At 41.0% G+C, this 23744-nt stretch overlaps 1 protein-coding gene across 1 annotated transcript in view; it reads right to left on the reverse strand.

The window, feature by feature from the left end:
• Positions 1 to 23744, reverse strand: part of LOC126263057 (Down syndrome cell adhesion molecule-like protein Dscam2) — a 551657-nt gene that overhangs the window by 331824 nt on the left and 196089 nt on the right. Inside the window, exon 7 of the mRNA XM_049960035.1 lies at positions 22253 to 22484. Within this exon, the coding sequence (XP_049815992.1) occupies positions 22253 to 22484 (232 nt within the window). The remainder of the gene's footprint in view (positions 1 to 22252; positions 22485 to 23744) is intronic.

Here is a 23744-nt window from a genome sequence, read left to right on the forward strand (position 1 = left end):
TTAGACAACAGTTCGGAATTTTCGACGGAACTTGACACTAACAATCACTCTGCAAGTACTGACAGGGGTGATATCGACGGCGCATTTGATACTTATGAGTTAATTCAGAATAAAATTCAAACAATTGAGAATTGTAATGACACTGATAGGCAGGACCTTTTTGAGATTTTACAAGCACACTCCACAGTTTTTACTCATAAAACAGGAACCATCAAGGGATTTCAATACCAATTTCGTGTTCGTGAGCATACTAAATTTTGTGTTAGACCATACGTAATTCCGGCGCATTATAGGGACCGTGTTAGAACAGAAATACAATCTATGCTTGACGAGGGCATTATTGAGCCTGCAGTAAGCTCATACAACAATCCATTACATGTTGTTGAGAAGAAAAATGGATCGATCAGGCTTGTCTTAGATTCGAGACAAATTAATACTATCATTATTCCTGAAACAGACAGGCCGCAAACGTTGGAAGAACTTCTTCAAAATTTCAATGGTGTAAATGTGTTGTCTTCCATTGATCTCAGATCCAGCTTTTATCAGATCGAACTTCATCCAGAATGTAGAAAATACACAGCTTTCCTTTGTTTCGGCGTTTGTTATCAGTTTCGGAAACTTCCTTTTGGTTTGAACATTTCTTCAGCAGCATTCATTCGCAGGCTAAATTCCATATTACCTGAGTTCTTAAAACGTCACATCACCTTATATGTGGACGATATTCTAATAGCAGAAGCTTCATGGGAACAACATAATCGCATCCTCAACAGTTTGTTACGTATTTTTGCAGAATCTGGAATTACAGTTAACTTGGAAAAGTCTGAATTCGGTAGGTCAAAGGTGAGGTTTTTGGGACATATTATTTCTTCTGAAGGCATTCAGCCGGATCCTGAAAAGTTAGAAGCAATCAGAGCCATTCCAGTTCCATCCACAAAAAGACAAGTCCGCAGTTTTCTAGGTCTCGTAAATTTTTACCGTCGTTTTCTGAATATGCAAATCCTTGTTACACCAAAACTTTGTTCTCTCACTGGAAAAAATACTATTTGGAACTGGGACGAAGAAGCACAGTTGGAATTCAATTCTTTGAAAGAATCGCTACTTAACGCGCCAATTCTAGCTCATCCAGATCTGTCACAAGATTTCTGCCTTAGCACGGATTCTTCTAAAGTCGGTCTTGGTGCCCATTTATTTCAAGAAGCCACAGAAAATGACACTACTTTTCAGAAAACCATTGCTTTTGCTAGCCGAGTGCTAACAAAATCTGAAAAAAATTATTCCGTTACTGAATTAGAAGCTTTAGCTATCGTTTGGGCATTTAACAAATTCCGTTTCTTTCTTTCTGGTAAGCACGTAAAAGTATACAGTGATCATCGTGCATTACAATTTCTTATGTCTTCAAAATTAAATCATGACAGGTTAAAACGTTGGGCATTGTTTCTGCAAGAAAGCCGCTTCACAATAGTCTACATTCCCGGCAAGGAGAACATTGTTGCGGACGCACTGTCACGCGCAACGGCTGGGCTTGAGAAAAGTAACACAGAAGGCAACCTGGAAAAAAATTTCAGTATTCTTTACATTCAGAAAGTCGCCTTTGAAAACTTCATCACCACATCTTTAAAGGACATTGCTCATGAACAAGATAAAGATCCGATTTGGAAAGACATCAAAAGCAAATGGCATGAAAAGACACACACACAGATTCGGCATTATTATCTGGTTAGAAACAACATACTGTTCAAACGCTGCACTGTTGATGACAAGCTATGGGTACTTTGCATTCCTGACGATTTTGTTAATAAGCTCATTTGGTACATTCATTTCAGCTACGCACATTTTGGTCCACGAAAATGTTATCATATTCTTCGAACGACTTGTTATTTTAACAATATGGAAAAGAGAATTCGAAGAGTCTTGTCTATTTGTAAACTTTGTCAAAAGGCGAAACCATCTACTGTCTCACATCGTGCTCCGTTGTTTCCTATTATTCCTTCTAAATTAAAAGAATTTGCTGCAGTTGATCTATTGGGACCCCTTGTCAGAACATCGAATGGATTTTCGTACGTTCTAGTCGCTGTTGAACTTACTTCAAAATTTGTTTCTTTCACTCCGTTACGTAAAGCCACTGGACGATCTGTATCCATCGCCTTTGTTAAAAATTTCTTACGTGAAGTTGGCCACGTTGCTAAAGTCATTTCAGATAACGGACCGCAATTCAGATCTGCTGTTTGGTCTCGTATGCTTCGCAACCATAAAATCAAACCTGTTTTTATTTCATTGTACTCACCACATTGTAACCCCTCCGAACGGATTATGAAAGAAATCAATAAGCTTTGCAGACTTTATTGTCACAGAAAGCATCAGCATTGGGACAGATATTTACACTTATTTCAAAACGTGCTGAATGAAATGCCTCATGACTCCACTGCTTTACCACCTACTCTTGTACTGAAGAATGAAAAACCACCGAACAGAATCAGAGAGCTTGTACCTTTCCCGAATACACGTAAACTTCGACACAAAGACATAATTGATTTGGCTATTAAAAATATAAAATCTGCAGCAGATAAAAGGAGAAAACTACACGGTGAAGCAAATGCAAAGAAATTGTATATTGGTCAGAAAGTTCTCATTAAAGCTCATTCATTGTCACATAAGAAGAAACACTTGAGTCACAAATTCTTTCTAGTTTACAATGGACCTTACAGAATCCGACGTATACCACATGATAATTGCGTTGAAGTTGAAACTCTGCGTACTAGGAAGAGTAAAGGTTTACACCACATTTCACACGTAAAACCGTTTGTTGAAAGATAATCTGCTTTTTTTTTTAATGCAACATTTTGGTTTACTTGAAAATACATTCTAGGTTTAAAGTACTTTCTGTGAGATACCAGATGACACAGTGGTTAGTTTATGTGACAGCTACACGATTTTATCACGACGCTACTAATGTGTGACACAATTCAGCTTGTTGATTTTGCGGTGTATCTGTTTTATATCTGCACAGTTTTCTGAATTCTTCAGGAAAGAAAAACATGTTTTAGTAGTAACTTTTGTGGTATGGCAACAATGAGACAGCCTTTTTCGTGGCACAACAATACGTTACAGTACAGTACTTTCTTCATCACAACAATAAGCGTAATAACTAAGATATCTATACGCAAAGCATTTCACTTTTGTTTAGCATGAGGTAAGTACATTGACTTCTGCAGAACTTAGCTTTCGGAGGACGATAACTACGACACTTCCACAGAGATTATGTTGCGACAAGACGCACAGTTTAGCGCTACAGTACACGCATTTGAGTGATTAATCTTATACTTAAAACACTTACTTTTAAAGATTTTTTAATTACAAAGAAGGTTTTCCGTGATACATTTCATTCCATTGCTGTAATCTGTAACACCTGAGGGTATAATTACATTAATCCTCAGGGGGGTACACGCTTACTTTGTGTACCATGTGTGTGGCAACCACAAGGAACCCTAGCTAATATGGTATTTGCTTATACAACTTTACACATCGGTACCATATTTCTCCAACACAGTATTACACAGCTATCAGATCATTTAACTGAGAGAGACAAACATTTTTTTTACTACGTCAGTGACAGATGTTTACGTAATTACACAGTTGAATAACTTCATACGTATGAAATTGTATTTTGTCTGTACTTTGTAAACTGTTCATATTTTTTCGGAACCATTGTGATACAATGTGAGCTTTGAATGATGTGTTTGGTATGGAATCATGATTTTAAAGTACGTTTGAGGCAGATGACACTTTTGAAATGAGCAGAGAATTTTTTTTAGGTTTTGAAACTATTGGAGGAAGCTACGACGATTTTGAGATTTGACTGAGGTGTTATGATGTTATTTTTTACGACGACGATGTGTATTATGTTGTTGAGGTATGTTTATGATTAGTAAGCTAATGTTATATGAAGAATTTGATTATGCTATGTATCTAATGATGAAGTATTGAAGAAGCGTCGACGAATTTGTATATGTGTAATAAGGTAAGGAGTAATGAGTAGCGGTTAGGAACTCTGCCTTGTGAAGACGTATGTTGGAAACCGAGAATCGTACTTTTAGAATTATGAAATGTGTGTAAATGCGTGAATGTATCACAATGCCGACGAAAATTTTTTGGACACTGTTATATTCATGGGATTTTGTTTTTACAGGTTTGCAACGCTAATTCTTGACCTGTGAAATATTTTTATTTAAGACTGCCATTGTAGCGGAAACTGCTGTCGTAAATATTTCCGTACGAAAGTTAAGTGACCACCTGCACGTAATACGTCGTGGGCACACAGCTGTGTCAGACACCTGGGCGACAGCCGCCCGAACAAAAAAAACCATTAGCCTTCCAGCGGCACAGGTAGAAGAAAAAAGAGGCCATTATAATCGCTATTGACGTTCCTTTGTAGAAAGCATCGCAACATTTCACGGCTATTGTCGTGCTAATTGAGAGAAATGCCATATGGCTAGTGAATGACGTTTCACGCCTTGCTTTGCCCATTTTGTTTAATATCTAGTTTCTAGCTGCACTGCAGCACTGGTTAAAATAAAATTTTATAGATGTACTAATATAAATATTTTCTGTCTGCAGATCTATTAAATAATAATTTTGTAATCCACATTCTTCGAAAAAGGAGCTCTTGGAATGGAAAGAACAATAAGAAGGGACTAATACCAGGAACTGCATACATAATTTTCTTTTCAACTACTGAGTAATTTTTTGTAGAATTAGTTTTTGTGGTGCACCACTTTAATTACTTAGACATTAAGATGTGATTATACATTTCCCTTATCTGCATTGTTATCTTTAGTGTACTATTTTTTCTGCTTGAGCTATGTCATATTTAGGTATAAGTTGCTGCTGTTTGCCAGGCATAGTGTTATTGAATTTGATTTTGTATTATTCTGTTAAGCCAGTTTTACTAATGATTTATTTTTATATTTTTATTGTTTGCTGCACATTGCCTTAGATTAGTTGTAATATTACAATTGCTTTGCTAAATTCTTAATACTGCTTGCTTCGCAAATCTGCGTTTTTTTTTCATTGCTGTTTATATTAATTGTTTTATGTGATGCTGCATTGCCTCGTCCCTTGGTATATATATCTGAGCTCAGTAGATTTAAGTTAGCTTAAGAGGGGGTAGACTATATAAGAAACTAACTATGATGAATTGGAAGAAATACATTGAAAATCTATAAGAAAATGGTTTGGCCAAAACAGTATTTTGAAATAGGATATGAACCAAAAAAAAGTAGGGTTTAGGGACAACAGGTTTAGGTAGGATTTTCTTGGAAATAAATGATGAAGTAAGATAATGGAAAATAAATAATGAGGTAAGAAATATGTGAACATATATATATATACAGAAAGCATGCTTGAATAGGATTTTTTTGGTGGAAACAAATGTGGAAATAAGACGAAAGATCTATGGAATGAAGTTTTGGGTTGGACTGCAGTACCAAAAGTTACACTGAAAACGAACCCTGTCCTTTCCATTGTGTTATCCCACTATGTGTTTGTGTACCCTTGTGTATTTGTTTTCTTCCTGTCTTTGTGTAGTTTCATAGAATTTTTTCTTCTTCTAATACTAAGCTACATTCACTATGATGAGGAATACTGTGATCCTCAAATATAATTTGCATTGATAATATGTTATTTACTTTGTAAAGATGATTAGACATTTATCTGTTCTGTGTTAATGCTTAGGTGTGAAGTTGATGTTTCAAAAGTTATTCTGATCTTTTATGTATGAAATTATGTCATAATTCCTGTAACACTGATGTATATGTTTATTTCTATTCTTTTGTAAAGCCCCTATTACCGCAACTGTTATTTGTATTGTTATGTTCTTGAATGATGTGTTTTGTACCTTTGTTATTGTGTTCTTATGTTATAAAATTGTAATTGACACCAGGTCATCAAATTAAGTAACTTGTAAGTTACATTTCACTGCACACGTTTCTATTGGTCATAGTATATGGACAATATGTGAGAAGTAGGGACTGTTAGTGTTTGCACGTGTGTTAATAATTCAGCAAGGGACTGGATAACAGCATTGCTGGTTCTGAGGACAATTCCAAAAACTTTGTGAGTGCACAAGTGGTGGTTATGGACTTGCTACATTATCCGCAAGACTCTTCGATGGTGATTGTGCACCTGCACAGTCGCAACAGATGGCTGCTGGCCGTCTCTACAAGGACTACAGTGGGTCTGCGTCTTTGCTGACTCACCAGTACCATTATCTCTACAAGGACTGCAGTGGGTCTGCACCTTTGATGACTCACCAATACCATTATTTCTACAAGGACTGCAGTGGGTCTGCACCTCTGGTGGCCCACCAATACCGTAATCTCTACCAGGACTACAGTGGGTCTGCTCTGTGATGACCTACCCACCAATACTCTTCAAAACTTCGACTGACTCCGCTGTGGGTTTGCTCTCTTGTGGCCCATTACCTGTCAGCATGTCGAGAGTCAGCACTGTCTTTCCGTTGGAAGGACAACGATACTTCTTCAAGACTGCATGGAAATCCACTACTTCCGTGTGCATTTTCTTTTACTGCTCAGACTTTGAGAAAAACACTGCAATGTGATGAATGATCAGGACTGTCTTTATGGACTGTGAGAAAATTTTAGCTTTTGACCAACATTGTATCAATAAGTGTGTGCATTTGATTTCTTTGTTATTGTAATTATGAAAAAGAATTTTAACAAATATGTATTGGCCAGTGCCCAACAAAATTTGTAAAATTTTTTGTGGGGAGCATGGGGGCTATGTAAGTAGGCTGTTTAGGTTTTTTTATTAGTAACGCCACCTCTGTATGAAAATCACCGGCTGTGCCGTGTGCAGTCTGTGGCTGCTTTGCATTGTTGTAATACTCAACCATTGTAGTGTTAGGCAGCTGGCTGTGAACAGCGCGTAGCGTTGGGCAGTTGGAGGTGTGCCGCTAGCAGTGGTGGATGTGGGGAGAGAGATGGCGGAGTTTTGTAATTTGTCATGATATCAAGGTAAATACATTGTTTGTTCTCTATTAATATCTTTCATTTGCTAACTATCCCTATCAGTAGTTAGTGCCTTCCATAGTTTGAATCTTTTATTTAGCTGGCAGTAGTGGCGCTCGCTGTATTGCAGTAGCTTGAGAGCGAAGATTTTTGTGAGGTAAGTGATTTGTGAAAGAGATAGTTTAATGTTAGTCAGGGCCATTCTCTTCTAGAGATTTTGAAAGTCAGATTGCGTTGCGCTAAAAAAAAAAAAAAAAATATTGTGTGTCAGGTTAAGCACAGTTGTAAAAAATTGTAAAAAGGGGAAGTTTCAACGCTACAAAGATGCTTTTCTTTCGCTTTCGCTACCGACAGTATACCGAGATGAAGAAATCCAGGACCAGCCAAATGTGGAATTAAGTTTCGAATTTTGCATACATAACCTATTAATGACACTTAAAAAAGCGGTTGTTAAAAATTCTACTTTTAAAAGCGCAGTGAAACATTTCGTGCACTTTGCTTTCGAAAATAACTTTCTGAAGCTCCTTAGATAACTACATTTGACGCTAGAGCCCGATCTCCATCCTATACGAAACGCCGATAACCTCTGTAACATCATTCAGTGAAAGGTTCTGGAAACATAGTCAGATCAATATTGCTAAGCATACAGGGTGCCTCTCCTAAGAGTCGTCAGGTGCATTTTCTCTGGTGTTTCGGCTGATGTTTGCAATTTTGTTTTTGCAATGTGTAGCTGGAGACAGCCCAAACAAATACTGCTTATCATGTCTTCCACGCGACACCCACCGGCCATGGAAAGTGTCGGTTTATTTCGCGTTACAAAAAGCCATTCGACAGAGCGGTTCCAAATTACTCTATTGCGGCATTCGTTTTACTGATGCATATCAAAAGGGACAGTAAGACACAGTAATGATGATACAAACATTGCAATAAATAGTAAATCAAATATAAATTTAGAAAGGGCAGCTCATCAAATATTTACTGACATTAATATGTGGTTCATAGCCAATTCACTGTATTTAACTTTGAAAAGACCCACTATATGCAGTTCAGAACTTCCAAGAGATTTCCTTCTGATGTGTGTATAAAATATGATGACGTGGAAATAGGAGAAGTTGAGAGTGTAAAATTCTTGGGATTACAACTTGATAATAAATTCAGTTGGGAGCAACATACTACCGATCTGCTAAAGCGCCTAAACAAGTCTGTGTTTGCAATGCGAATGATGTCAGACATAGGAGATACAAATATAAAAAAACTGGCATATTTTGCTTATTTTCACTCCATTGTGTCATATGGTATCATATTTTGGGGTAACTTCACAAACAGAGAAGAGTACAGAATCGTATAATAAGAGTAATGAGTAGTGTAAATCCAAGAACATCATGTCGAAACCTATTCAAAGAACTGGGCATACTAACCACAGCTTCTCATTATTTATTCCTCAATGAAGTTTGATGTAAATAATACATCTCTTTTTCCAACTAACTGCTTAGTACACAGTTATACTAGGAATAAGAACAATATACACAAAGATTTAAAATCACTTACTCTTGCCCAGAAAGGAGCCCAGTATTCAGCAACGCATACTTTAAATAAGTTACCAGCAACGATTAAAAGTTTAGTTTCAGACAAGGCACAATTTAAACATGATTTAAAAGAATTTTTGGTGGCCAACTCCTTCTATTCCATCCATGAGTTTCTCAACAAGTGCAGTAGACCATTTTAATTAAAATTTATTATACTTTAATTTTTGACAATACTTGATTGTAACAGCCAAGTAACTACCCCCTGTGTGAATGATGGATGTACAGAAAGCAGATGCAAGTCTTAAGTCTGTAAATAGTGGAAGTTTAATTTTAAATCTTGTACATAATGTGACTGTTCTTAACTGAGGATCACTGAAATGAATAATTTACTTTAATTTTTGACAATACTTGGTTGTAATAGCCAAGAAACTAGCAAATGTCTGAATGATGGATTTAATAAAAGCAGATGTAAGTATTAAACCTGTAAATATTAGAAGTTTAAATTTAGTTCATGTACATAATTTTACTGTTTATTGACTGAGGATCATTAAAATTAATGAAACTCAAGTTTTTCTAATTACATTTTTGTAATGTGTTTATGTGACATGTTCCACACCCAGGAGGATTCCCTCTTTTATGGATCTATGGAATGAATAATTGTTGTTGTTGTTGTTGTTGTGGTCTTCAGTCCTGAGACTGGTTTGATGCAGCTCTCCACGCTACTCTATCCTGTGCAAGCTTCTTCATCTCCCAGTACCTACTGCAACCTACATCCTTCTGAATCTGCTTAGTATATTCATCACTTGGTCTCCCTCTACAATTTTTTCCCTCCACGCTGCCCTCCAATACTAAATTGGCGATCCCCTGATGCCTCAGAACATGTCCTACCAACCGGTCCCTTCTTCTTGTCAAGTTGTGCCACAAATTCCTCTTCTCCGCAATTCTATTCAATACCTCCTCATTAGTTATGTGATCTACCCATCTAATCTTCAGTATTCTTCTGTAGCACCACATTTCAAAAGCTTCTATTCTCTTCTTGTCGAAACTATTTATCGTCCATGTTTCACTTCCATACATGCCTACACTCCATACAAATACTTTCAGAAACGACTTCGTGACACTTAAATCTATGTTTGATGTTAACAAATTTCTCTTCTTCAGAAACGCTTTCCTTGCCATTGCCAGTCTACATTTTATATCTTCTCTACTTCGACCATCATCAGTTATTTTGCTCCCCAAATAGCAAAACTCCTTTACTACTTTAAGTGCCTCATTTCCTAATCTAATTCCCTCAGCATCACCCGACTTAATTCGACTACATTCCATTATCCTCGTTTTGCTTTTGTTGATGTTCATCTTATATCCTCCTTTCAAGACACTGTCCATTCCGTTCAACTGCTCTTCCAAGTCCTTTGCTGTCTCTGACAGAATTTCAATGTCAACGGCGAACCTCAAGGTTTTTATTTCTTCTCCATGGATTGGTTGACAGTTGTGAAAATTACCGAACCATCAGTTTAATAAGTCACAGCTGCAAAATACTAACGCAAATGAATAATTAATCTAATCTAGTCTAAAAAGTAACACGCACGTAAGAGCACCGCCCTCGCCCGCGCTGACTCATACCGCCATGGAGAAACGCTGCTCGGAAGCTGATGGACCATTGATTGTTCTACATATTTTACTGTTCCTGTTAATACATACTGAGGAAATTAATTCGGATCCGCTCTATCGAATGGGCAAGTCAAATTACGATTTAAAAATAATTCTGTTTGTAATGGGAAGCAAACCGATACTTACTCTGGGCATCATATGCGAGACCTGATGAGCAGGACTTGTTTGGGCTGGCTCCAGATACACGTTGCAAAAACTAAATTGCAAATATCTTCAGAAACACTGGAGAAAATGCGCGTGGCGACTCTTAGGAGGGACACTCTGTATAGTCAGCTCAGCTCGGTAGTGTGGCACAGTCCAGCAGATACTGGAGCCAGTTAGTAACAACCGGAATTACTGGTACATGTTCTCTGATCGCTAACTGATAAATAACCGCATCCGGAATTACTTATACCAAATGTGGAAGGATATTGATGCATTTGAAAGTACGAATAAGTTATTTTTGGCAGTTATTTACAGCCGTTATAAGTAACTGTTACCGAAAAATAACTTATCCACGATACTGATATCGGAAACTAAATGCATATCTCAGCACTATTGGACACTCCAGATTGCCATGTGGCAGTAGCCATATTCAGAGCGCTGTATGTTACAAGTTTAACGAACACCCATACGAGGGTCACTCCAAAAGAAATGCTCACTATTTTTTTTTAAAATCCATCTTTTATTCTACATGTTTGAAAGTTTTACAGTGTGTAGATACATCCTTTAGGACCAATATTTTCATTTCTCCAAATAATTTCCGTCCCTCTCAACTGCCTTACGCCATCTCGGAACCAGCGCCTGTATACCCGCACGGTAAAATTCTGGACCAACCTGTTGGAGACACTGTTTGGTAGCGTGCACAAGTGAATCATCATCTTCAAATCTCGTTCCACGAAGAGAGTATTTCAGTTTCCCAAAGAGATGATAGACACATGGAGCCCGGTTAGGACTGTAAGGCAGGTGTTTCAGTGTTGTCCATCCGAGTTTTGTGATCGCTTCCATGGTTTTTTGAAAGACATGTGGCCGTGCATTGTCGTGCAACAGCAAAACATCCTGCTTTTGTCGATGTGGCCGAACACGACTCGGTCGACCTTGACGTTTCTTCGGCGTCGTCACATATGCGTCAGAATTTACGATGGTTCCACTTGGCATGATGACCACAAGCAACAGTCCTTCGGAATCGAAAAACACCGTAGCCATAACTTTTCCAGCAGAAGGTGTGGTTTTGAATTTTTTTTCTTGGGTGAATTTGCATATTGCCACTCCATTTATTGCCTCTTCGTCTCTGGTGAAAAATGATGGAGCCATGTTTCATCACCTGTCACAATTCTTCCAAGAAATTCATCTCCATCATTCTCGTACTGTTCCAAAAGTTCGCTGCATACCATTTTTATTGTTTCTTTGTGAGCCACTGTCAACATCCTGGGAACCCACCTGGCACAAACCTTTTTTAACGCCAATATTTTCAGTATTCTGCAAACACTTCCTTCCTCTATCCTAACGCAGCGTGACAATTCGTTCACTGTGATGCGTCTGTCAGCAGTCACCAATTCGCTAACTCTCTGCACATTGCCTGGAGTGTGTGCAGTACGAGGCCTGCCGCTGCGAGGACAATCCTCAATATTGTCGTGCCCGCTTTCGTCACGTAACCTGCTTGCCCACCGACTAACTGTACTGCAATCGACAGCAGTATCTCCATTCACTTTTTTCAGTCTCTTGTGGATGTTTACCAATGTCTCGTTTTCACAGCACAGGAATTCTATGACAGCACGTTGCTTCTGACGAACGTCAAGTGTAGCAGTCATCTTGAAGACATGCTGTGACTGCGCCACTCATGGGAACAGGTTGAACTAAGCTTGATAACAAGCGGGAAGGATGTATCAACACACTGTAAAACTTTCAGACATGCAGAATGAAAACTGTATTTTTGCAAAAATAGTGTGCATTTCTTTTTGATTGACCTGGTACATCCTCGGCTCACCCGTTAAATCATCCGGTCTGGACCCCATAGGACAAGTCTGGGGCTAATTGGAATAGCATGTGAAAAGTAACAACCAACGTCCCCGTAGCGTGGCAGCCCTGCGGGATCTAATCATGAGTAAGTGGTTTCGGCTGGATACGGCGTACCAGTAAAATTTTATGGGTTCTCTTCCTCGTCGAAATGAGACCATTATTAAAGATACAGGCTGCTACACACGGTACTAGAGTGATTTCTTCTGGGGGTCAATAAATGTTTTCGCCAGTGCGACTAGTTCCTCTACTGAAATTCATCACGCGTGGCTCTTAGTCATTGTCTACTTCCACTGTAACATGTAAAAATGCAAGTAACATTTATTGATTGGAAGGTCCCTCTAAGCTAAAATTTATTCTTCATTAATCTTCTGTTAGAAAACTGTCTGGTTATCGAAAGTGTCCTCAATTTAATTAGACAGGAATTGAAATTAAGAGTATATTGTTATTTTGTTAAAGGCGGACAGTCTGACGCTCCTACGGTGACTTTTGTGGCAATGCCGCTGTTTGCTTTTTACTGGAGCCCCTAATTTGGCCTGACGACTTCGAACAAACCATTTCGTAGACGTTCCCATAGCAGAAAAAAAGTCCTTGGTGATCAGAGCGAATCGAACCTGGGACATCCTTGCTGGTATCTTGCAACGCTAACCAAAAGAGCATCAGTCGCATATTTCGCCTCCCAGAAATGCAGCGAAATATTTTAATCGGGGAGACGACGCAGACGCTAGAGTGTCCAAGACGGGCGAGTTTCAAGGAGAGAAATGCGCTTACGAAAGGACGAGTTGAGGAGGCCCCACACGCCCTCTTTTGACGGCGTGTATTCAGCCCTGCGGCTAACGTGTCGACGTTAATGTGCTACCCTCCCAGTGTCTGAATGCGGAGGTGCAGCGTGAAAGACGCCGGACCGTCTACGCGGCTTTCGCTTTTGTACGTAGAGAGGAAACCGAGGACCGTGTGTGAGCGCGAGCACTTGGCATTCAGCGGGGAAAGTCGCCTCCGTTACAGCCACTGACGAAAGTCGCCGTCATAGTCGAGAAGCGCTGGAATTTTAAAAGGGAGGGCGCGAACCTTTTCCGCGAGCAGTTGAACTCATTCCGAGGAAACAAAATGTTACACTGAAATTTTAGCACTACAGGGAGTTGTGAGACTGTTTACCGTCTCATGCATTGGTTTAGTGTGCACTGGATGTCCTAACTTTTATAGCGAGAGCCCTTATTATAGCGAAGCTTAACTCGACTGATCGGGATATAACCATACATTTAAACTACTGGCCATTAAAATTGCTGCACCACGAAGATGACGTGCTACAGACGCGAAATTTAACCGACAGGAAGAAGATGCTGTGATATGCACATGATTAGCTTTTCAGAGCATTCACTAAAGGTTGGCGCCGGTGGCGACGCCTACAACGTGCTGAAATGAGGAAAGTTTCCAACCGATTTCTCATACACAAACAGCAGTTGACCGGCGTTGCCTGGTGGAACGTTGTGATGCCTCGTGCAAGGAGGAGAAATGCGTACCATCACGTTTCCGACTTTGATAAAAGTCGGATTGTAGCCTATCGCGATTGCGGCTTATCGTATCGCGACATTGCTGCTCGCGTTGGTCGAGATCCAATGACAGTTAGTAGAATATGGAATGGGTGGGTTCAGGAGGGTAATACGGAATGCCATGCTAGATCCCAACGTCCTCGTATCACTAGCAGTCGAAATGACAGGCATCTTATCCGCTTGGCTGTAACGGATCGTGCAGCCACGTCTCGATCTCTGAGTCAACAGATAGGAGCGTTTGCAAGACAACAACCATCTGCATAAACAGTTCGACGACGTTTGCAGCAGCAAATGTTCAAATGTGTGCGAAATCTTATGGGACTTAACTGCTAAGGTCATCAGTACCTAAGCTTACACACTACTTAACCTAAATTATCCTAAGGACAAACACACACACCCATACCCGAGGGAGGACTCGAACCTCCGCTGGGATCAGCCTGCGGTTACCCTTGACGCTGTATCACGGGCAGGAGCGCCTGCGATGGTGTACTCAACGAAGAACCCGGGTGCACGAATGGCAAAACGTCATTTTTTCGGATGAATCCAGGTTCTGTTTACAGCATCATGATGGTCGCATCTGTGTTTGGTGGCATCGCTGTGATCGCACATTGGAAGCGTGTATTCGTCATCGCCATACTGGCGTATCACCCAGCGTGACGGTATGGGGTGTCATTGGTTACACGCCTCGGTCACCTCTTGTTCCCATTGACGGCACTTTGAACAGTGGACGTTAAATTGCAGATGTGTTACGACCCGTGGCTCTACCCTTCATTCGATTCCAGCGAAACCATACATTTCAGCAGGATAATGCACGACCGCATGTTGCAGGTCCTGTACGGGCCTTTCTGGATACAGAAAATGTTCGACTGCTGCCCTGGCCAGCACGTTCTCCAGATCTCTCACTAACTGAAAACGTCTGGGCAATGGTGGTCGAGCAACTGGTTCATCACAATATGCCAATCACTACTCTTGATGAACTGTGGTATCGTGTTGAAGCTACGCGAGCAGCTGTACCTGTACACGCCATCCAAGCTCTGTTTGACTCATGCCCAGGCATATCAAGGCTGTTATTACAGCCAGAGGTGGTTCTGGGTACTGATTTGTCAGGATCTGTGCACCCAAATTGCATGAAAACGTAATCACGTGTCAGTTGTAGTATAATATATTTGTCCAATGAATATCCTATAATGAGAGGTTGTTCGAAATAAGTAACATCAATAGTGTCACTGGCTCATTAGTTCGTGGTTTAGTAAAACATCTACTAAACCTGAATATCATTTTAGTCATTTTAAAAAAGTATACAAAGAAAATTCTTATTCATTCTGAAATTTAGTTAGACGCCAATGTTGATGATGGTGGGGGGAAAAGGCAGGGGGGGGGGGAAGGGGGGAAGAGGGAGAGTTCTAGCTAAAATGTGAATATCTGGTGGCGATTAGAGGTAATGGTCTCAGAAAGGTTGGGTACCAACGATGTACAGAATACAGTCTTGTGAAATCGGATGACTTTCTAAAAATACTTCGTAGTTAAAAAAAATCAAATGGTATACATTAGAATTAAAAGAATTTTGACTCGTTATGACTTTACGAGAAGCTGTAGAAGCTTATAAAAGACAACCAGCCTCGCAAAAGTAGGACCATAATTAAAGAACAATTTTTCATTGGATAACATTGGGTGTAGTTCCAGATACCACAGATGTCGTAATTAAAGGAATTTGCAGAGAGAACACTATACTTATCCTTAACACGCTATTCCAGTTATTCCAGAAGTAAATGAGTGTAAAATGGACTTGGGAAAGACAAGACGGAACTAAAATTAAATGGACTGTATTTTATCATATTTATCCTTGACACATTATTCCAGAAAAGAATGAGTATAAAATAGACTTGGCAATAGCCAGATGGAAATAAAACGAATTGGAATGTATTTTAGCAGTCGATAAATCAGTTATACACAATGGCCCAACATGGTCCTCAAATGGTTTTGAATTTCAGATGACGATAGACCAGTAAGGTATAATTTAAAAATGGATACAAAGCCATAAAGTATCATAAATGTAAATTATGAGGATGCATTTAAGAACAGGGAGCTATAACTGTTTCTGCTGATCCACAGGTTCTTATCTTCAAAATTAATCAAAGGGAAATTATTAATAAAGTTGTTGCTGCAAACAGAAAAAATATTACACAGGAAAATAAAGCAAAGAAAAGTAAATCTCACAAGATATAAAGCAACTAATAAAGAGAAAGAAGTTTCAAGGAAACGGCATTAGGAAAGTGATACAGTGCTCTGAAATAAAAAAAAAAGAAAAAGAATAAGCGTAGAGAATGGTGGTGGAGATGATACAATGAAAACAATATGACCATGATGAAAACAACTTATGTTGGACTTACATCTGTTTTCATCAGAGAAGCTGGTAGATGAAATAGCAACTAGCAACAATTAGGAGAAATTTATATAAGAACTTAAAGATTTTTGTAACTGTTGCAGTCGAGATATCAAAAAATGATGGCTCACGGAGGTGTTCCAATAGAACTGTGGAAAAAACGTTAATCATTGAGTGCGAGTAATGTTTATGAGTCGTCTCTTGATTCCTGTTCTAAGTAATTCGATAAGGATCGAGTTCAGTGTGCTTTGACACAATGTATATAGAACTTAGCCTTCGCAGTGAACCTGGAACTCTATACCTAGCATAGCACAGTTTGTACCGAACTTAAGCGCCGCATAATGTCGCAGTCTGCGATCCATTATCCGGACCATGCTTGTGTGGAACGTGCATTTGATGAGATTCCCCTGAGGCACCCTAAATGTCACAAGGAGGTAACTGGAGGTGGCAAGGTGAGCGCACTCGAATTTCTGAGTGGAATCCTTTACGTAATGTAAGTATGAAATATAAATAGCGTGTAACGACCTACGGAATGAGGACGAGCGGAACAACGAATGTCAAACGTAAACAGACAGACTGCTTTTACAAAAGTGGAAATATCCATCTATTTTTATGATGTTTTTGTGAAGGGTACGTACTGTTCGCAAAAGAAAAAAGAAAGCAAGAATAGAACTCGAGATATTTTGCCAGCGTCCAGTCTGCTGTTGCAGAGACGGATTACAGCCATGATTCTTTTGCCTGATGGCTAAAAAATTTTTGATTTATTTTATTTGAGAAAAAAGTAAGTAAGTTAGTTACTTACACGTTCCATAGATCACTTGAACGCGCCTTTTATCGATATGATGTGGAACGAATCAGTTTACACGATTGTGTACATGATTGTGTACATGTTAACATTAATGAACAAATTATCATTTTACTCCTACTCATGTCACTACACTTAAAAACAAGGACTTTTTACCAGTTTTTAAGTAAAGATTCGTCAGTAGAATAGAAGTGGTTGTTCAAGAGAAATGATTTCGAATTAGAATTAAAACGTGCTTTGCTACCTGTCAGACATGTTACTGGGAAAACGGTCAAAAATTTTCCTTGTTTCATATTGAGCTACTCTCTGAGCCATTCTCAGCTTTAACAATGGTCAATAAAGGTTATTTTTCTGTGTAATGTTGTAGGTATGATTATTTATGACGAATTTCATTAGCGAAAATATGTATTGCGACAGCCTAGCTCCATGGAGAGGCACCTCCATGACGTCCTTGTGTGAATACCACACATTATTCTTACTGCTCGCTTTTGTGCAATCAATACTTTCTTTTTAAGCATTGGGTACCCCAGAAAACTATTCCGTACGACATTATTGAGCGGAAATATGCAAAACATGTCAACAGTTATACGAAAAGCAAAAGCACCTGAACTTAATCTTTTGAGAAGCTCAGTAATATGCTTCTACCAGTTCAAGTTTTCATCAACTGGTGCACCCAAAAATTTGGAACATTCTACTCTACTTACCGATCGCTGCTCATGTGCTACATGAATTGTTAGTATGAGTATTTATTGTACAGAGCTGAATGTAGTGTGCTTTATTTTGAAAATTTAGGGAGAGTCCATTTTCAGAAATCCAGTCAATTCTTTGGAAACTATCATTTACCAATTCTTTTGTTGCTTTCGCTCTAATGGGGTTTGTTACAACACTAGTATCGAACTGACGGAAGTAGAATTGTGAGGACGGGTCGTGAGTCGTGATTGGGTAGCTCAGTTGGAAGAGCACTTGCACGCGAAAGGCAAAGGTCCCGAGATCGTGTGTCGGTCCTGCACACAGTTTTAATCTGCCAGGAAGTTTCAAATCATCGCACACTCCGCTGCAGAGCGAAAATTTCATTCTGGAAACACTAGCATCGCCTGCAAAAAGTACCAATTTTTCTTCTTGAATGCAAAATTGTATGACAGTGTCAGCTGCTAGACCCTGAAGGGTAGGTTCAGCAGCCTAATTGGAAAGGTTTTTCTTTTCTTCGCGCAAACTGGCACCTTTCCTTCGCGAATTGTGACAGTTGTATGTTTGAGTATATCTGACAGGTGTAGGTGACTGTATTGGGTGTGTGTAGTGTGTTACCCTTGTTGTGTTGGATAATGGGAGAAGGCGAAATCTGGTGCCGACACATAGCCTACTGCTCCTGAGTAGCACCAAGGTGGCCACCGAGCTTGTTCCCATCTGATTGATGGATCACCATCAACAGTATCACAGGCCCTCACTTCATGAAACACTGCGGAAAAGTTTGGAATTTAATCGAGGACGTTGGCGTAAGATGTTAAGGATATTTGCGACCTCCCCCCTCCTCCGCTTTGCCCCAAAGGCAAATGGAAACATTGTCAACTGCACGCCATTCAAAAATCGGCCATGCCCAATGTTACTGCCTGGTCGGAAAGGGTGTTCCTCGTTCGCACACATAGGACGCTTTCCATGCAGGTATTGGGCAGTTGTTTCGTGTGTGTATGTTTGTGGAGAGTAGGTGAGTGTAATGGATACGTGTGTATTGTAGTGTTACGTTTGTGTTTTATGATGATGAGAGTAGGGAGAGGGTGAAACCCGATGCTAGCACATGGATTAATCCACTCGAATAGCACCAATGGGGCCACCGAGTTGAACGTCATCATCTGACGGATGGCTGACCTTCAACAATCCTACAAGCCCTCACTTCATGAGACATTGCGGAGAGGCTTGGAATTTAGTCCAGGATGTTGATCAGGAATTCTACGCCACCACCTCTCCTCCCCTTGCTCGCCAAATACAATCTCTTTCACCACGAGGGCTCTAACTGGCTTTTGTGCAAGTCGAGTACTACTCTGAATAGTTTAGATTAGATTCAGTTTTCGTTCCAAAGACCCAAAAAATGAGATGATTCTCGTGGGTGTGGAACATGTCAGAAAGTATGACATAAAAACATAAAACATTTGAATATAATACTTACTACTCTGATCATTTTCAGGAGATTGCCGAAGTAGGTGAACTGGAAGAGCTAATATTTACAGAATTAACACGCTGTCAGAAGAAACATTGTTATGCACTATTAATAAATTTACCATACACAAAATACCTAATTTTGAATGTTGTGACCAAGAGCTGTCAAAACCGAAATCTAACAATTTTTACTTAAGCTGGCTTAACAGTCTCTGTTAAGATATTCATCTATAGAGTTGAAGGAGTTGCCTATGAAAAAGTCTTTTAAACTCTGTTTAAACCGAGCTTTATCTGAAACCAAATTCTTAATGGTTGCTGGCAATTTATTGAAAATGTGTGTTCCTGAATATTGGACCCCTTCTTGGACCAAAGTAAGTGATTTTAGGTCTTAAGTAGATTGTTCTTATTCCTAGTATTGATACTATGTGTTGAGCTATTGGTTGGAAATAGAGATGTATTACTTGCAACAAATTTCATTAAAAAATAAATATACTGAGAAGCAGTGGTTAGAATACAAAGTTCCTTGAACAGGTTTCTACATGATGTTCTTGAATTTACACCACAAATGATTCTTATCACACGCTTTTGCACTTTAAAAACTTTTGCTCGGTTTGATGAGTTGCCCGAGAATATAATCCCAATGACATAAGAGAATGAAAGTAAGCAAGGTATAAAAGTTTTTTAATACACAACTGGCCATTAAAATTGCTACACCACGAAGATGACGTGCGACAGACGCGAAATTAACCGACAGGAAGAAGATGCTGTGATATGCAAATGATTAGCTTTTCAGCGCATTCACACAATGTTGGCGCCGGTGGCGACACTAACAACGTGCTGACATGGGGAAAGTGTCCAACCGATTTCTCATACACAAACAGCAGTTGACCGGCGTTGCCTGGTGAAACGTTGTGATGCCTCGTGTAAGGAGGAGAAATGGGTACCATCACGTTTCCGACTTTGATAAAGGTGGGATTGTAGCTTATCGCGATTGAGGTTTATCGTATCGCGACATTACTACTCGCGTTGGTCGGGATCCAATAAGTGTTAGCAGAATATGGAATCGGTGGGTTCAGGAGGATAATACGGAACGCCGTGTTGGATCCAAATGGCCTCGTATCACTAGCAGTCGAGGTGACAGGCATCTTATCCGCATGGCTGTAACGGAACGTGCTGCCACGTCTCGATCCCTGAGTCAACAGATGGGGACGTTTGCAAGACAACAACCATCAGTACGAACAATTCGACGACGTTTGCAGCAACATGGACTGTCAGCTCGGAGACCCTGCTGCAGTTACCCTTGACGTTGCATCACAGACAGCAGCGCCTGCGATGGTGTACTCAACGACGAACCTGGGTGCACGAATGGCAAAACGTCATTTTTTTTTCGGATGAATCCAGGTTCTGTTTAAAGCATCATGATGGACGCATCCGTATTTGGCGACATCGCGGTGAACGCACATTGGAAGCGTGCATTCGTCATCGCCATACTCGGGTATCACCCGGCGTGATGGTATGGGGTGCCATTGGTTACACGTCTCGGTCACCTCTCGTTCACATTGACGGCTCATTGAACAGTGGACGTTACATAATCAGATGTGTTACGACCCCTGGCTCTACCGTTCATTCGATCCCTGAGAAAACCTACATTTCAGAAGGACAATGCACGACCGCATGTTGCAGGTCCTGTACGGACCTTTCTAGATACAGAAAATGTTCGACTGCTGCCCTGGCCAGCACATTCTCCAGATTTCTCACCAATTGAAAACGTCTGGTCAGTGGTGGCCGAGCAACTGGCTCGTCACAATACGCCAGTCACTACTCCTGATGAACTGTGGTATCGTGTTGAAGCTGTATGGGCAGCTGTACCTGTACACGCCATCCAAGCTCTGTTTGACTCAATGCCCAGGCGCATCAAGGCCGTTATTACGGCCAGAGGTGGTTGTTCTGGGTACTGATTTCTCAGGATCTATGCACCCAAATTGCGTGAAAATGTAATCAAAATGGTTCACATGGCTCCGAGCACTATCGGACTTAACTGCTATGGTCATCAGTCCCCTAGAACTTGGAACTACTTAAAGCTAACTAACCTAAGACATCACGCACAACCATGCCCGAGGCAGGATTCTAACCAGCGACCTTAGCGGTCGCGCGGTTCCAGACTGTGGCGCCTAGAACTGCACGGCCACTCCGGCTGGCTAAAATGTAATCACATGTCAGTTGTGGTATAATATATTTGTCCAATGAATACCCGTTTATCATCTGCATTTCTTCTTGGTGTAGCATTTTTAATGGTCAGTAGTGTATTTATATATCCTACATTTGACACCATTCTCACTGCAAATACAGAATCGTTTAGGCGCTTAAGCAATTCTGTGGTAGGCACTTCCCAACTGAATTGATTATCGAGTTGTAATCCCAGAAATTTAACACTGTCAACCATTTCGAGCTGTATGTCTTCTTATGTAAACGTATGCTAGAAGGAAATCTCTTACAGTTTATGAACTGCATGTAGTGGGTCTTCTCAAAGTTTAATGACAGTGAGTTAGCTTTAAACCACTATTAACAGCAGAGGAAATTTAATTAACAGCTATTTTTAAATCTGTTATCAAGTGTGAAGCAATGGTCTCTCAAGTTGCATCAACTTGAGAAAAACTTGCTTCTCCCCCCCCCCCCCCCCTCCCCCCAAATCCGCCCCTGGTAGCTTAATGGTCAGCATGACGGGTTGTCAATGCTCTGGGCCCAGGTTCGATTCTTGGCTGGGTTGGGGAATTTTCTCCGCTCAGGGGCTGGGTGTTGTGCTGTCCTCGTCATCATCCCATCATCCTCATCGACTGCAGGTCGCCGAAGTGGCGTCAAATTGGAAGACCGGCACCCGGCGAACGGCCTGCCCGACGGGGGACCCTACCAATACGATGAAACTCCCCCCCCCCCCCCTCCAGTTAGGAAATACTAAGTACCATAGGCAGCAGTCACTGCTCACTTGCTTGTGTTACACAACTCTGTTGCTGATGATGATGATGTCCCGTGCTACGACTTGCACACTACAATCCCGTGCAGTCCAACCCTGTTACATAAGCTGAAAATCATGTGGCCTGTCAAGGTGGTAGATGGTCCGACGCAGTTCAGCGCTGGTGGCGACTCACCTCCGAGCCGCAGCTCAGCGGACGCCTGCGCGCTATCGTCGTCCCCCCTGGCGACGCACTGGTAGACGCCGCGGTGGGCGCGCGTCGCGGCGTCGACGTGCAGAGCCAGCGGCGACAGGAGACGCGCGCGGCCGGCGGCCAGCGGCTCCGCGTTGTGCAGCCACTCCACGCCGGCCACGGGGGAGCCCGACACCGAGCAGTTGAACGTCGCCGGCTCGCCGGAGTTCACCACCTGCCGGCACAGACAGGCACTGACTGCTTCGCCAGACATAAGGCAGAACTTTACGAGGTGCGCACTCTCATCGAGGCAACTAGGTACCATGATTTCAGTCGCCCGTACTCTCCAGAACTTGCCACCATGGGGAGTACATCGACTGCCCCATGAGAGTGTGTAACATATTTGGGGTTCCAGAATGAGATTTTCACTCTGCAGCGGAGTGTGCGCTGATATGAAACTTCATGGCAGATTAAAACTGTGTGCTGGACCGAGACTCGAACTCGGGACCTTTGCCTTTCGCGGGCAAGTGCTCTACCAACTGAGCTACCCAACCACGACTCACGCCCCGTCCTCACAGCTTTACTTCCGCCAGTAACGTTTAGAAGGTAGGAGAGAAGGTACTGGCGGAAGCAAAGCTGTGAGGACGGGGCGTGAGTCGTGCTTGGGTAGCTCAGTTGGTAGAGCACTTGCCCGCGAAAGGCAAAGGTCCCGAGTTCGAGTCTCGGTCCGGCACACAGTTTTAATCTGCCAGAAAGTTTCATATTTGGGGTTGTTGCTAGCCGAACATTGGGAAACTCCTGATGGTTCAGTTAAATCCCTTTCGAAGATAGGAAAACTGCAGACAAAACAACATTGCCTTATAAGGTACAGGCTGTGGAATGTGCCAGTGAGGCGAAGACACAGGCTAAAGGACAGAATGGGTTCTGAGTCATCCTGAGGGGAAAAGATAGTAACTTCAAATGTAAACTGATGTCTGTAAAAAAATGAGAAACAAAAACATTTTAAATAAAAAAAATTGTAAATTTTATGACTAGCACAGTCTAATTCCCCTGTTAAAAGCTTCTTGGCTGAGATAATGACTAAGGTGACAAGGAAAAAAAAATCGAAGAAGGTAAGATGAAAGCAATGGTGTTCGTGGAAGATGATCTGGGGAAACAGGAAGGAAGAGATCAGGAACGGCTAGAGGCATGAGAAGATCCTGTGAGACAGTATCGAATGAAATTTGATGTAAACAAATGAGAGATCCTGATTACAACCAGAAAGAAAGTTAGAGCAACTAGTGGAATAAGGACTGAAGGTTAGCAGTTGAAGAAGGTGGAAAGTGTCAAGTACTTGGGAACGATCTATTGATACGTAATCAGCATAGTTTCAGAAAACATCGTTCTTGTGCAACGCAGCTAGCTCTTTATTCTCACGAAGTAATGGCCGCTATCGACAGGGGATCTCAAGGTGATTCCGTATTTCTAGATTTCCGGAAAGCTTTTGACACCGATC

The sequence above is a fragment of the Schistocerca nitens genome, chromosome 1, assembly GCF_023898315.1.
Source record: "Schistocerca nitens isolate TAMUIC-IGC-003100 chromosome 1, iqSchNite1.1, whole genome shotgun sequence".
In the NCBI taxonomy this organism is placed as follows: Eukaryota; Metazoa; Arthropoda; class Insecta; order Orthoptera; family Acrididae; genus Schistocerca; species Schistocerca nitens.